We start from the raw sequence: 13,367 nt of genomic DNA, 5'->3' as shown, positions 1-13,367 counted from the left end.
TCAAGTCAAAAGTCAAGTCCCTGACTGGTTGCAATATCATCAGGTACATGAAACTTTTAAACTAGACAAAAAAGTTGGTTTTCAGGTGGAGAAATCAAAACTGGAAACAGAACTGATCGAATCGAACTCAAAAAACCTTTCCAAGATGTACAATTTATTGCTAGAGTGGCATACTAAAGATGAGTTGGTTAAATCAACAATGATAGATTGGGCAAAAGATGTTGGTCATAATATTATGATGGATGACTGGGAGAGATTGTGGAGGAAAGATATTAATTTTACTGCTTGCAATAGTTTAAGAGAAAATGTAATGAAAATGTTATATAGATGGTATCTGACACCAGTTAAGTTAGCTAGAATGAATTCTAAAATGTCGGATGTGTGTTGGAAATGTAAATCGTCAAAAGGTACCTTTTATCACATGTGGTGGTCGTGTTCGGGGGTAAGGGCCTTCTGGGATAAGATCTATAATGAGCTTAAGAAGGTAATGAAAATTACCTTTTGCAAGAAACCAGAGGCTCTTCTCTTGAGCATGACCAATGAGGAGATACCCAGTCAGGATAGAGTGTTTTTTATGTATGCCACAACAGCTGCTAGAATTTTATTGGCAAGAGCTTGGAAGGGCGAAGAGACACCGACAATCGAAGAATGGCAGATGAAACTGATGGAGTACATGGAGCTTGCAGACCTTACCGCCAGAGTCCGAAACCAGAGGGAGGAGAAGGTGTCGCAAGATTGGAAGAAATTTAAAGACTATTTAGTTAATCATGTTAAAATGAATGTTTGAATGTTTGTGCAGGAATTCATAAAAGAATTGGCTTTAGTGGTATAAGTAGAGATATAATTGTTTAAGAATATATTTTTTGGTTGGATAGATATATTTGTATAAGAAGATGACAAGATGCAGAATATATGCTAAGGAATATTTTGGTTTAGATAAATTTAAAGAATATTAGAATATTGAGTATAAGTTAATGACAAAAGAAATGAAGCTACCTAAAAAGTATATAATGTTTTTGAAGACAGAGGAGGGACCAGGGGAAGTCCCCCTAAGAAGTCAAAACAAGTCTAGAAACAGAGATAAGTATTTAGTAAGGTTTGTATAAGTTTGTTTGGTTATATGGTTTTGTTGTATTTTTGTATTGTTGATTGTGTATTATGTTTTATTGTGTTTATGCATGTATGTTTATTGTTGTTTTGTTTTGTTTCATGGAAAATAATAAAATCTTATAAAAAAAATAGACAACACACTGTTAGATGGACCCATGTTAGATGGACGAATGATATAATCCAGTCTAAGGGTTCGTCCACACTTCCACTTGTCCTGCTACTTCTCCTCTGGGAAAACCCACTCTTTACAGCTGAAGTGGAGCAAAGGTCAACTAGATTTCCCACAAACTGCTGTTTCTAATTCAGCAGTAAAGAGTATGTTTTCCCTGGGGGGAAAGCAGCAGGCAAATGCAAAACTGTTGCCTGGAAAGCACAGGGCAAGTGGCAAAACTCTTTGACCCATGCTTTCTAGGAACTGGATGAGTGGAAGGCTGGATGAGTCCTAAGGCAGCTTTCTATGTTCCTAGTTAAATCAGTGCTTTATAGCTCAGTTGGTAGAGCATGAGACTCTTAATCTCAAGGTCGTGGGTTCGAGTCCCACATTGGGTGAAAGATTCCTGCATTGCAGGGGATTGGACTAGATGACCCTTATGGTTCCTTTCAAACTCTGCAATTCGATGATTCTTAGGACTGGAATCTTTCTTTCTCCTGAGGAGAAGGACCACAGCTAATTTGTGGAGCATCTGTTTTACATGCACAAGTCGCCAGGTTCGACCTCCAGCATCGAAAGCTAGGGCTGAGACTGTCCCCAGCCTGAAACCCTGGAGAGTTGCTGCCAGTCAGTGTGGACAATACTGAGCTGGAAGATCCCATGGTCTGACTTGGTGCAAGGTTCTCTAAGACGTTCCTTACCATCTGGGAAAGTGTAGCGATCCCATCCCGAGGAGGACGGTGTACTGCACGGAGACAGGCTGTTCTCTTCTGCATCTGCTTGGGGGGGGGGGGAGAGACAAGAACCAGTGACCACCTGGGTTAGCCTCTTCTGCAGCATGGTTGCTCAATGCAAGGGCATCTGTGAGGCTCTGCCAGGGTCCCAGAGTCCTCCTGCCTCCTTCCCAAACCCTAGTTGGTGCTTTCCCAGCTTCCAGGAAGAGACGGGAGGGCTCCAGGACCCTGACAGAGCCTTGCACCTACTTCTCAAAGCCAGGTGCTTCCTTACCTGCCTTTGGGAAGGCAGTGTGAGGACTGGGGAGGTGCACCAAATTTTGGGCTCACACAGGGCCCAATGGTACCCAAGTCTGCCACCACTCAGTGCAATTACCATTGTAGGCAAACCATCTGCTCATTGCACGCTGATAAAGCAGGGAGTCAGCAAGACTGGTGGCAGGTATGGGCATTCCAAGAGAGGAGTCAACATCCAATCCCTGGAGCTGATCCTGGAAGGAAACCCTCAAGAAACTGGGGTACGGTTCTAATTTCACCAGCTTCTTGCTATCAGAATAAGAACAGACCATTTAAATCCTGGGGAGAATTCAGATGGTTGATAAATAAATAAATAAATAAATAAATAAATAAATCCACGCCTTTTAAAAAAGAAACCTACTTTAGTAAAAAACCAACCAACCAACCAGAAGCTTTTCTTTTAGGGATTGCAAATAAAGAGATTCCAAAGGACCTTTAAATTTTGTTCTTGTATGCCACAACCATAGCCAGAATGGTGTTTTCCCAGAAGTGTAAAAAGATGCTATGCCAACTAAGGAAGAGTGGCTGATTAAACTGATGGATAATGCCAAAATGGCAAAACTGATGGATGTAATAAGAAACCAAGAGGGATGTTTTATTATTATTTTTAAAAATGGGGGAAATTTGTAGAATATCTGAAAAGTTCTGGCATGCCAATAAGTTCATTAGTAGGATTAACTTAACTTAAATCAAGCAGTTAAAAATATTAATAAGGTAAAAGGAAGAATAGCTTTAAAATGGAGTAAAGCGGAATATGCGGTGTTAAAAATCTAAAGTAGAAAAGGCGGGGGGAGTCAAATATGGAATTGTATTCATAATTTGTGTTTGCAAATTTCTGTGTCTTTGTCATATTGTGAAAACTGAAAAAAAAATCACATTTATTTTAGAAAAAGAAAAAGAAAAGAAGCCTATGGGAATGCTGTTATCTTACTCATGCCATGCAATTGGTCACCTGGTGCATCTTGACCACAGGTTGACTGGATGCGTCCCAGCCCAGAGGAGAGCGTTCTGTGCCGTCTGTTCTCAGAATTACGTTGGCTGCCTGGTTTCAGGGCTGGACCTTGGAACAAATCAGATGGAACCACTATAGAGTGAGAACTGGCAATTTTGAGGGTTTGGGAGGGGGTGGGCATGTCTTCTAACCCAATGGAAATGAAACACACAAACACACACATACACACCTGCAAAATGGAGCTATTTACAACAATTTCTCCACCCATGTTTGCCTACTGCTGGCATGGGGACCCTGGGAAGCTTCTCAGAAGGGAATGCAGGTATAACAACAACAACAACAACAACAACAACAACAACAACAACAACAACAACAACAACAACAACAAATTATTTATACCCCACCCATCTGGTTGGGTTTCCCCAGCCACTCTGGGCGGCTCCCAACCGAATATTTAAAACACAATACAGAATTAAACATTAAAAACTTCCCTAAACAGGGCTGCCTTCGGATGTCTTTTAAAAGATAGCCAGCATGGGTGTAGCTGGGTGGGTGGGCAGGGAGCGGCAGCTGCCCCCCTAAATCAATAAAAAATACATAGCTAACTGAGGTTCCCCCCCCACAACAAAAGACCTGCCCTCCCAACAAAAGACTTGCCCCCTCTCCAACAAAAATCCTGGCTACACCCATGGCAGGCAGCCCTGCATGAGATGGCTCCAAGGCCTGATTCTGCACAAGGCAGTCTCCTACATTTCTAGTCCACAGGAGCATATGCCATAACCCTTGCACTGGTCAGTCTTCCAGGTGACACCAGGTGCTGTTGCCCACAACCCTTGTGCTCCGGCTGAGCTCCTCTACCTGCATTGGGATATTCCACAACGGTCGGCAAGTAGCTGTTGTTGCTCAGGTCTGCGGGAAGAAAAGCTGTGTATTTGCTGATCACATTGCAGGCTTTGCTGGTGTGCACGGCAATCACCTGGTACCGCCGGCCGGACCCTGTTGGACAAAAAGTACCGGGTAGAGATAGTCAATCCTTTTCTTTTCCAGAGAGAGAAAAGTTTGCTTCCTACAGATAGGGCCTCCAATGTGACTGCACAGTAAGAAAGTCGTCCATATGAACCTACCTGGACCCTGAGATGATCATCTGAGGCCCTCCTTCATGTGCCTCCTCCTCGAGATGTCCGGACAGTGGCAACACGAGAAAGGGCCTTTTCTGCAATGGCTCCTCATTTGTGGAATACTCTCCCTAGGGAGGCTCACCTAGTGCCTTCATTATACACCTTTAGGCGCCAGGCAAAAACATTCCTCTTCAACCAGGCCTTGGGCTGATTAACACCCACATGTGTTTGTGGGAGCGGGTGGGGGAGATGGGGTTATTCATTTGTGGGCGTTTTTTAATCATGTATTTTGTGCTTTTATATTGTATTTTATGTTGTGAGCTACCCTGAGATCTGCAGATGAAGGGCAGTATATAAATTTTAATGATGATGATGATGATGGACAGGGCCCCAAGTTATATCTACAGCATGTTAAAACATGGTTTGGCTTACTGGGGGAACTCCATCTTCCACCCCCACCCCACCCCCCAGCAAAGAGTAGCACTTTCATTGAAGCTATCAATGCAAGTTACCGTGCTCAATTTCACATTCCCTCTCTGCGAGCTGCTCAAAGTCCCGGACGACGGACTTGGCAGCCAGGTGGTGGAAGGTCTCGCTCCAGAGATCATCTTCGTCGTTCCTCTTGCCCTCCCGACCTCGGAAAAGCGGCGCGATGTCAAAGAGTACCTCCCACTGGACCACTTCGTTGTTCCGCAGCCCTTTCACCACTGCCTTGCAGGTGGATCTTGGAGAGTGCCGCCAGCTGCCGCTGGCTGAGCCGATATCTGGGTCGTAGGATTCCCAATCCGACGACGTCTCCGTTTCAAAGAGGAAGGATGGGTGCGGGGCAACATCTGCAGGGGAGAGGCATGCAAGCAATTATGTGATACCTGTGGGACCTGCAACAAAATGTCTTGTTCAGGTTTCTACTCAGCCAACCATTCCCTTCTTCCAAGCTGCTCCATTCCTTTCCCCCCTTCCCCTTTGGTTTTCCACTGCAGTATTCCATCTCCATTGAGCATGCTCAGTCCCCATTGGAATGGAGAGGGGTTGGTGCCCTCTTCGTGGTGCTGATAACTCCAAGGTTGCAGGTACGATCCCTGTATGGGACAACTGCATATTCCTGCATTGCAGGGGTTGGGCTAGATGATCCTCAGGGTCCCTTCCAATTCTATGATTCTCCCCCTAAATCTTTTTGTACTTCTGCAGTCTTCTGGATCCCCTGCTACAATCCTGTTAGCGCTCACCAGCTGAGTTTGCTATTAGAGGGAGTGATATATGAAGCTACTTGAAAAGCCAGATCATTAGTCTGTCTAACTCAATTATTTTCAACTAGCAATGGGGCAAGGAGAGCTGAAAATAATGCTAATATATTTCACATCTGGCAACCGATGTGTACATGGGTAGTACATGGGTAGAGGTAAAGGTAACCATTTCAGATAGTACATGGGTAGAGGTAAAGGTAACCATTAGGTCCAATCGCGGACGACTCTGGGGTTGCGGCGCTCGTCTCACTTTACTGGCCGAGGGAGCCAGCGTACAGCTTCCAGGTCACGTGGTCAGCATGACCAAGCCACTTCTGGTGAACCAGAGCAGCGCATGGAAACGCCATTTACCTTCCCACCGGAGTGGTACCTATTTATCTACTTGCACTTTGACGTGCTTTCGAACTGGCAGGAGCTGGGACCAAGGAGCTCACCCTGTTGCGGGGATTCGAACCGCTGACCTTCCAATCGGCAAGCCCTAGGCTCAGTGGTTTAGACCACAGCGCCACCCGTGTCCACCCATGGGTAGACGAGTCTAAAAAGCCCGGGACACAAATTTCCATGGCCCTCTAGCAGCCACGGTGGCTCATTTGACAGAAGTAATGTACTTAGTGTTAACTCTGGAAATGTATACTCAATTCTGACCAAACTAAGCCTCCTAAGACCTGGTGATTTGGATGGCTTACCCAGATCCCCCGGGCTCCGGCTCTCTGAAAAAATGGACCCCGGGAGGGAGTCGGTCTCGAGTGGCCCAAAGTTCTTCCCAGTCTGTGCAAGGCTGACGTGCTGCTGCGGTGATTCTGGGTGGTGGCAGAAGGAGAGACGACTCTGCTGCAGCAGGGAGGGCCGCCTTGCTCCGACCCCCCGTATTCTTGGGGTAGATATTTGAGGGCTGGCAGAGAAAGCCTGAGAAGACTGAAAGGTCAGGAGAGGAGAGGTAGGATCCCATGCATACTCCCACCCAAACACACTCCGGGGTAACAAGGGCATCACTCAGGAAGAACAGCTGGTTCTGAGATAACAGTGACAACAGTGGCGTAGTGTTTGGGGGCCACAGGGGCAGTTGCCCCGGGCAGAAAATTGTTAGGGAGTGCAAAATTTCAACACCCTGTGCTGTGTCAATTCAGCTATATGCTTATGTGGCTCCATTGAAAATGACCTCTCCGTGTGAACCAGGAAGTAACCACTCCAGGCAATGAAGCAACTCTTCTTTTCTTATCTCTGCAGCTGCGATCTCCTGGGTAATGTGGATGTCATTAGGCAGTTGAATGCACATGTGTACTCCATCCTTCCCTGGGTGCTGGCAACCCACGCTATGCCACTGAGCAACAAGAGTGGTCAGAAATGGGGTCCACATGCAGCAAGGGAAGGGAAGGTTTTTGGCTCCAAGGGCTGCATTTTGGCCACCTTTTGGCGCTGCATAGGTGGGGCTTGAGGCAAAACTGGGAGGAGCAGGAGCAGATGAGACTCTTACCTTTGTGCAGCAGGCTTCATTCCAGCCACACCAAAGCCAGACAATTACACACACACACACACACACACACACACACACCACTCACTCTATCCAGCCAGGTAAAAGTGCTCAAGGACAATGTTGCCTGAAGGCCAGTTGGTAAAGCCTTGAGGGTGGCATTCAGCCCAAAGGCCAAAGGTTTCCCACTTCCAGGGTTAAACTATTGGTCGTCTTTTCTGAAAATGGTTGATTCTGGCTTGCATCAGCTTTGTAGGCTCTCATGTAGTGCAGAGTTTCCCCCTGTTTAGCTGGGGCTTTGAACTGGAGTTGCCGAGGACCAGAAACGAGACCCTCTCTGTGCAGAGCACGTACTCTAAGCCACAAGCCTTAAATAAGATTTTCTACTTTCAAAGGGTTTCCCATTCTCCAGCTCAGTAACTCTGATTCCTGCTCAGTTAGGTAGACCACTGCTACTATTCCTCAGGTTGCAGACTGGGCTTCCCACAAGGTCTGTTGGCTTATAGTAGCCCTCTAGATATTGTTGGGCTCTCAACCTCAGCCCATCAGGCCCATCAGCCTCAGCCAAGAATAATTGGGCATTACAGCTCAGTCAGTAGAGCATGAGACAAGGCCATTCAGAACTCAAAAATCTGGGGAGAAGTTTAGAAGCACCTATTTAAAAAAATGGTACAGAGAGCAGGCTAATAGGGGCCAACTCCTGGGTACCGAGTTCCCTTTGCCCCCCCTAAAATATTTGAGGGGGCTGAGGGTCCGCAAAGTTGATGGGCATTGCCATTCAAATGGTGTGCATATACCATGTCTTGTGATTGATTGTACGGGGCAGGGCTTACTTACCCCCTCCCACCCCCCCGCCCAATATTTTATTCAAGTTGACACCCCTGAGCAGGCATCTTACAGCAAGCTAAACCGAGTCTAAACAACTGCTTCCATGCTGTAATTAGAGGCAGCAATACTTCTGAATACCAGTTGCTGGAAACCCCCGGAAGGCATAGTGCTCTTGTGCTCAAATCCTGCTTGCTGGTTTGCTGCAGGCACCTGGTTGGCCACTGGGAGAACGGGATGCTGCACTAGATAGGCTGTTGGCCTGATCCAGCAGGCCTCTGATGCTCTTGTATTCTTAATCATGCTGTGTTTGAGCAAGAGAGATTCTCGCACTGCCTCCAAGACTTACTCCTTACAGCATAAGCTTTCATGCTCACTTTGTCAGACGCACTTTGGTTAAGTACCCAGTGCAGCTAGCGGCTCTCCACAATGATTCCAACCATGGTTAATCTTTGAGGTGCTACAAGGACTCTTCATGGTTTATAGAGCCAACAGACCGGCACCCTGACTCCTCTGAACGTCATGTCTAGAGTGATCTATGCTGCTCCACTTATTGGAAAGGTTTCGTTGACCTCTTGCGAGGTAGACAAAGCAAAATATATGAGCTTCAGTCAGCCAGCTGCTTTAATTACGGAGAGGAAGATTAGGTGTATGATACCAGGGCTCAGTTGCTTGGTAACCACAGCTGGAACCTCTGTGACGTTCTGTGTGTTTTAAACAAGGCCCTTTCTTAGAAGGGGTGGGGTGGGGATTAGTACTGAGAGGGTCACACTCCATTCCTAGGTTCACGCTTTTTTAAAATTCTTCTTTTTTTTAAGGATAGCTGTGTTTTGGTTTGCATATTGTTTAGGAATGTGTGAATCTGGGGAGACAGTCTACCATGGTGGGAGACAGCTTGTGCCACTTGCTCTGGTGTGCTGAACTTTCGGAGGTGTGGCAAATAAGCTTTCGACACACTCATTAAAAAAAAAAAAAGGCTGGTATAGACATTAAAAAACAAGACTTTAAACTTTTCCAATATGCAGTGACTGCGGCGAGAATCTTAATAGCACAAAAATGGAAACAAGAAGAAACACCGACAAAGGAAGAATGGACAGTGAAATTACTGGAGTATACAGAATTGGATAAAATGACAGGAGGAATTCGAGAACAGTGGGACCAGAAATTCATCAAAGACTGGACTAAATTTACGAATTATTTAAAAGACAATGGTATTCAATCAAATACGTTGATAGGATTGCAAGAAGCTTCGTAGATTATCGAATAAATGTCATTGTAAATATGAAATTATAGTGATTAAGTTGGATATGATGATTTAAAGCAATGATTGAGTTAAGAAGTATAGTATAAAGTAATAGATATTAGAAAATCATGTGGAGGGTTTGAGGGAAGTCATGGCCCTAAAAGGCCAAAATGTTAAATGAATGGAAAGATAAATGTGAGAGTTTTTCTCAATGTATTTATATAAAAACAATAAAAATGATATTTTAAAAAAATGAAAGAAAAAAAACAAAAAGGCACGCAGATAAACAGTTCCAGGGACACCCTTTCCAACGTATATTTTACTCAAAGTGCAAGGGAACTTACCTGAAACTCAACCTGCCACAATGGCGGTTCTGGGCTGAGTTGGGTGAGATCCTGCAACTGGGCCTTCCGAAGCGGATTCTTAATGAGGGCAGAGCTGGGGTCGCTAGCTGTGGGAACCTTCCGGAATGGCTCGTGGTCAGCAATTTGATTGGTGCTGTACGCCCTACGCCGTGACGGAGCTGTTGTCGCATCCACTCCTGGGAAGACAAAGTGCCAGTAGGTTGTAGGCAACTAAATCTGACTTAGACTAGGCCCACTGAAATTAATGAACCTAAGTTAGCCATGCCCATTAACTTCAATAGACCTACTTTGAGTAGGACCAGCCTTGGATACAACCCTATTTTACATAGCAGTATAGACAAGGGCGGCAGGGGGAAGTTTGATAGGCAAAGCTCTCCTCAAAGCTGCAATTCCCTTGAGAAATAAAATGAGTCAGGCAATAAAAAGGCTGGTGAAAGGCAGAGGCATGGGAAGGTCAGGTGGTACCCGGTGCGAAAAATTTCTTGTCACCCCCCCCCCCCAATTGATTCCCTCTCCCTGCAAAAAATGGTTTTGCGTTACTACATATTTTCTTACAAAGGAATAATAAGTAATAATAATAATAATAATAACTTTTATTTATATCCCGCCCTCCCCGGCCGAAGTCGGGCTCAGGGTGGCTAACATCAGATACATGATACATAACACTGGTATAAAATCAAACAATAATTAAATTGCCTCCTAAAAACATCTCAAAATCAAATTAAAGTCTAATTAGATGGCTTTCCACAGGGTTAGGGTTGGGAACAGTAAGTGCTCCACTGAACTGAAATTTCAGCCTTCATGACATAGGAAAACAGCCAAGTGAACAGCTATTTTGGTGGAGGAGGAGGGTCAAGATATTAACCGATATGCGTGAAATTTCATATATAGCTATAAAATCCCTAGTATAGTAAGATAAGACCTTTGGAGCAGGCATTTTTTTAAAAAAGCGAAATGGGAGGTTTTTTCTAAACTGACACAGAAATTGCATTAACCTAAATTGCGTGAAAATAAAAATAAAAATAAAAATTCTCCTGCGCCCAATTTTGGACCAAAAAATATTTAAAAAGTAATTTGAGGTTATCTCATAGGTATCTACACATTTTTAAAAAATGAAGAAAATATGAGTCATGAGAGCACATGGCACCAGGTGATTTTGCGTGGAATGACTCTTCAAGGAGCCTAACGTAGCATCTGTGGTTCTGCCCCCTCTCCATTTGACTCTCACAATCCTGTGAAGTAGGTTAAGCCCTAGAGATGGTTACTGATCCAAGATCACCCAGAGAGCTTCATGGATGAGTGGGGATTTGAACTCGGTCCTCTCCCAAGTCCTAGCGCAGCACTCTAACCACTTTGCCACACTGGCTTTCATCTGAAGTGTGGTGCTTTACTGCACCAGGTACAAATGCATTTCCAGGATGAGCCCCTGCACTTTGCACCATTGTGGGCTGTAAAGCGACATGCAAAAGGAACCAAAAGAAGGTGGTTTCTTTCCCAAGGACTTGGCAGAAAGACAATTCCATATTCATTTAAAGGTGAACCTACCGAATTCACACATTCTGAACCAATACACAGACTGGAGCACAACTCCTTCAAAACTAGCACTTCTCTAAATTCTGCAATGGAGATTTCCAACCAAACATTGCATACGAAAATAATAATTTTTAAAAATGAATTATGTATGGGGGGGAATGCACACATTTGTGAATATAATGCACATATTAGGGAAAGTTGCTTTGCAAAAGATGTGTGAATTAGGCAAAATTGGATAAAAGCATGTGTATCTGAAAAGAGATCTGCACAAGGACGCTAATGAATTTTCATGAGGTCGCCACACCACCACAACCAAACTTGATGTGGAAACGTGGAGAACGGTGCAAAACATCTGGAAAAGGAGGGGCGTTTAGGAACAGTAAAGGAGAAAATCTTCTTTCCCCCTTTTACATGTATGAACTACATCCAAGGAGCTGAAGGAGAGGAAACTGACCAGAGTCCACATCGGATTCACTTCCCAGGTCTCTGCCAATCCCCAGGAGTTCAGGGGTCCTCTCTGATGGCAACCCGGTTTCTGAATCCTTGAGGCAGCCCCAGGCATCCGAGCCACCTCCTTCATCTTGTGAGTGGAAGAAAACGGAGCTGCCAGACTCTTGGGAATGCAACATGCTGTAGCGTCGCCTCTTGTCCTAGGGGAGAGAGGAAAGCAAGGAAGGAAACTGGTTCAAAAGGATCATTCAGCTCCTGCCACCAAAGCTACCTGATACTGACCCAAACCATTTGGTCCATCTATCTCGTTGCTATCTACACTGACTGGCAGCAGCCATCTAGGGTTTCAGACAGGCTTCTCTCCCAGTCCTACCTGGAATTGAACATGGGACCTTCTGCATGCAAAGCAGTTGCTCTAATGATAAGCTACAGCCCTTCTCCACTTGCTGTCTTTTTTTCTCCCAGGTCTGATTTCTCAGGTAAGAGTGACCATTAATAAAAGATGCCACCTTACCTGGCTGAAACATTGCCTCATTGACTTCGGCATTGCCTGCTGTAACTGGGAGTGGACCTCCTGATTCTCAGGGCATTGTGTTTGTATAATGCCTTCTACACGGAATCATAGAATTGTAATGTTGGAAGGGACCCCAAGAGTCATCTAGTCCAACCCCCTGCAATGCAGGAATCTCAGCTGAACAGGGTACGGCTGTGACCTGGATTCAAGAACTAAGGTATTTACTTGCCCCCAAAATGGAAAGAACAGAAGTCCCAGCAAAGGAAGAATGGATATAAAAAACTTATGGAATATGCAGAAATGGCAAAAATTACCGGAAGAATAAGAAATTAAGATAACAGTTTTCTAAATAAAAAAATGGAAATGGTTTGTTGAATATTTACAGATGAATTATAAACAGATGAAATCATTGGCAGGATTGTTGTAATAATCTGCAGTTTTATAAGAGTATATATTTAAAGAAGATGAGTAAATGAGCAAATTAAGTTAATTTGGATATGCAGAAGATATTAAAACCGCAGAAAGAGGGGGAAGGAAGTCAAGTTTTGAAATGTCAAAATGATTGTAAAATTAGTGAAATGTATAAACTTGAAAAGTATTGATAGATAGACAATTTTTTTAAAAAACAAACAAAAAACTAAGGTATTCACCATCTCAAAAGAATGGCCCAGACTGGCCAGTTAATGTGATCAGTGACCATTATCTCGCTATCAGGAGAAAAGCCACACTCAAATTTCTGTTGTAGACCACCTCTTTCTATGATGTGTATATGATGCTTTTGGGTGGTCTTTGGTTAAGGGGCTGGGCAATTTCTAAGTTCTAAGTCTTTAGAAGTTCTCACACACCTTCGTTCTGGGTCCTCGCCTCTTTGCAAGGTGGGGAGGAGAACTCTGCTGCAACAGAAAAATAAGATCTACCTTGCTTTCACGGGATCTTCCCTCCATCCATTCATCTCTGACTGATAATGGACTTAGGGGACACTGAATCCTTTGAGGGAGTGTTGAGCCTGTAAAAGTCAACCCCAATTTTTTCTATAATGGTGGAAGAACAGGATGGAGCCAGATCCTGGAAGCATATTGTTCATGGCATTATATTAAGCAGAAGGTTTACTGTGGGGTGTTACTCACCATCCTGGGGTTAGAAACATACAGGGACGTATCACAGACAATGCTGTAGCCCACCAACCGGTCCCCTGGAAAAAGGCAGCTGGCACTGACAGGTGAGATTAAGACTTCGGCTGTTTCAGGGAAGACCCAGTCCACCGAGACATCGCTAATGACAGGAGCCATCGCCTTCTTCAGAGATTTTATCATCTGGAAACCCAGAGCAAGAACAAGTCTGTCAAATCAGATTCCACTCA

General features: G+C 44.6%; 1 protein-coding gene and 1 non-coding gene across 2 annotated transcripts in view; one reads left to right on the top strand and one right to left on the bottom strand.

Moving 5' to 3' along the window:
- VWA5B1 (von Willebrand factor A domain containing 5B1) overlaps positions 1–13,367 on the bottom strand; it is a 56,178-nt gene that overhangs the window by 3,920 nt on the left and 38,891 nt on the right. Inside the window, exons 12-19 of the mRNA XM_033156511.1 lie at positions 13,135–13,320; positions 11,498–11,693; positions 9,490–9,686; positions 6,293–6,521; positions 4,875–5,195; positions 4,103–4,240; positions 3,245–3,352; positions 1,963–2,037 (exon numbers count right to left, since the gene is read on the bottom strand). Of these exons, the coding sequence (XP_033012402.1) occupies positions 1,963–2,037; positions 3,245–3,352; positions 4,103–4,240; positions 4,875–5,195; positions 6,293–6,521; positions 9,490–9,686; positions 11,498–11,693; positions 13,135–13,320 (1,450 nt within the window). The remainder of the gene's footprint in view (positions 1–1,962; positions 2,038–3,244; positions 3,353–4,102; positions 4,241–4,874; positions 5,196–6,292; positions 6,522–9,489; positions 9,687–11,497; positions 11,694–13,134; positions 13,321–13,367) is intronic.
- Positions 1,587–1,660, top strand: TRNAK-CUU. Its single transcript has one exon. It is a non-coding gene; the product is annotated as a tRNA-Lys (tRNA).

This window comes from Lacerta agilis, chromosome 8 (genome assembly GCF_009819535.1).
Source record: "Lacerta agilis isolate rLacAgi1 chromosome 8, rLacAgi1.pri, whole genome shotgun sequence".
Taxonomy (NCBI): domain Eukaryota; kingdom Metazoa; phylum Chordata; class Lepidosauria; order Squamata; family Lacertidae; genus Lacerta; species Lacerta agilis.
This window is presented reverse-complemented; position numbering and strand designations above follow the sequence as displayed.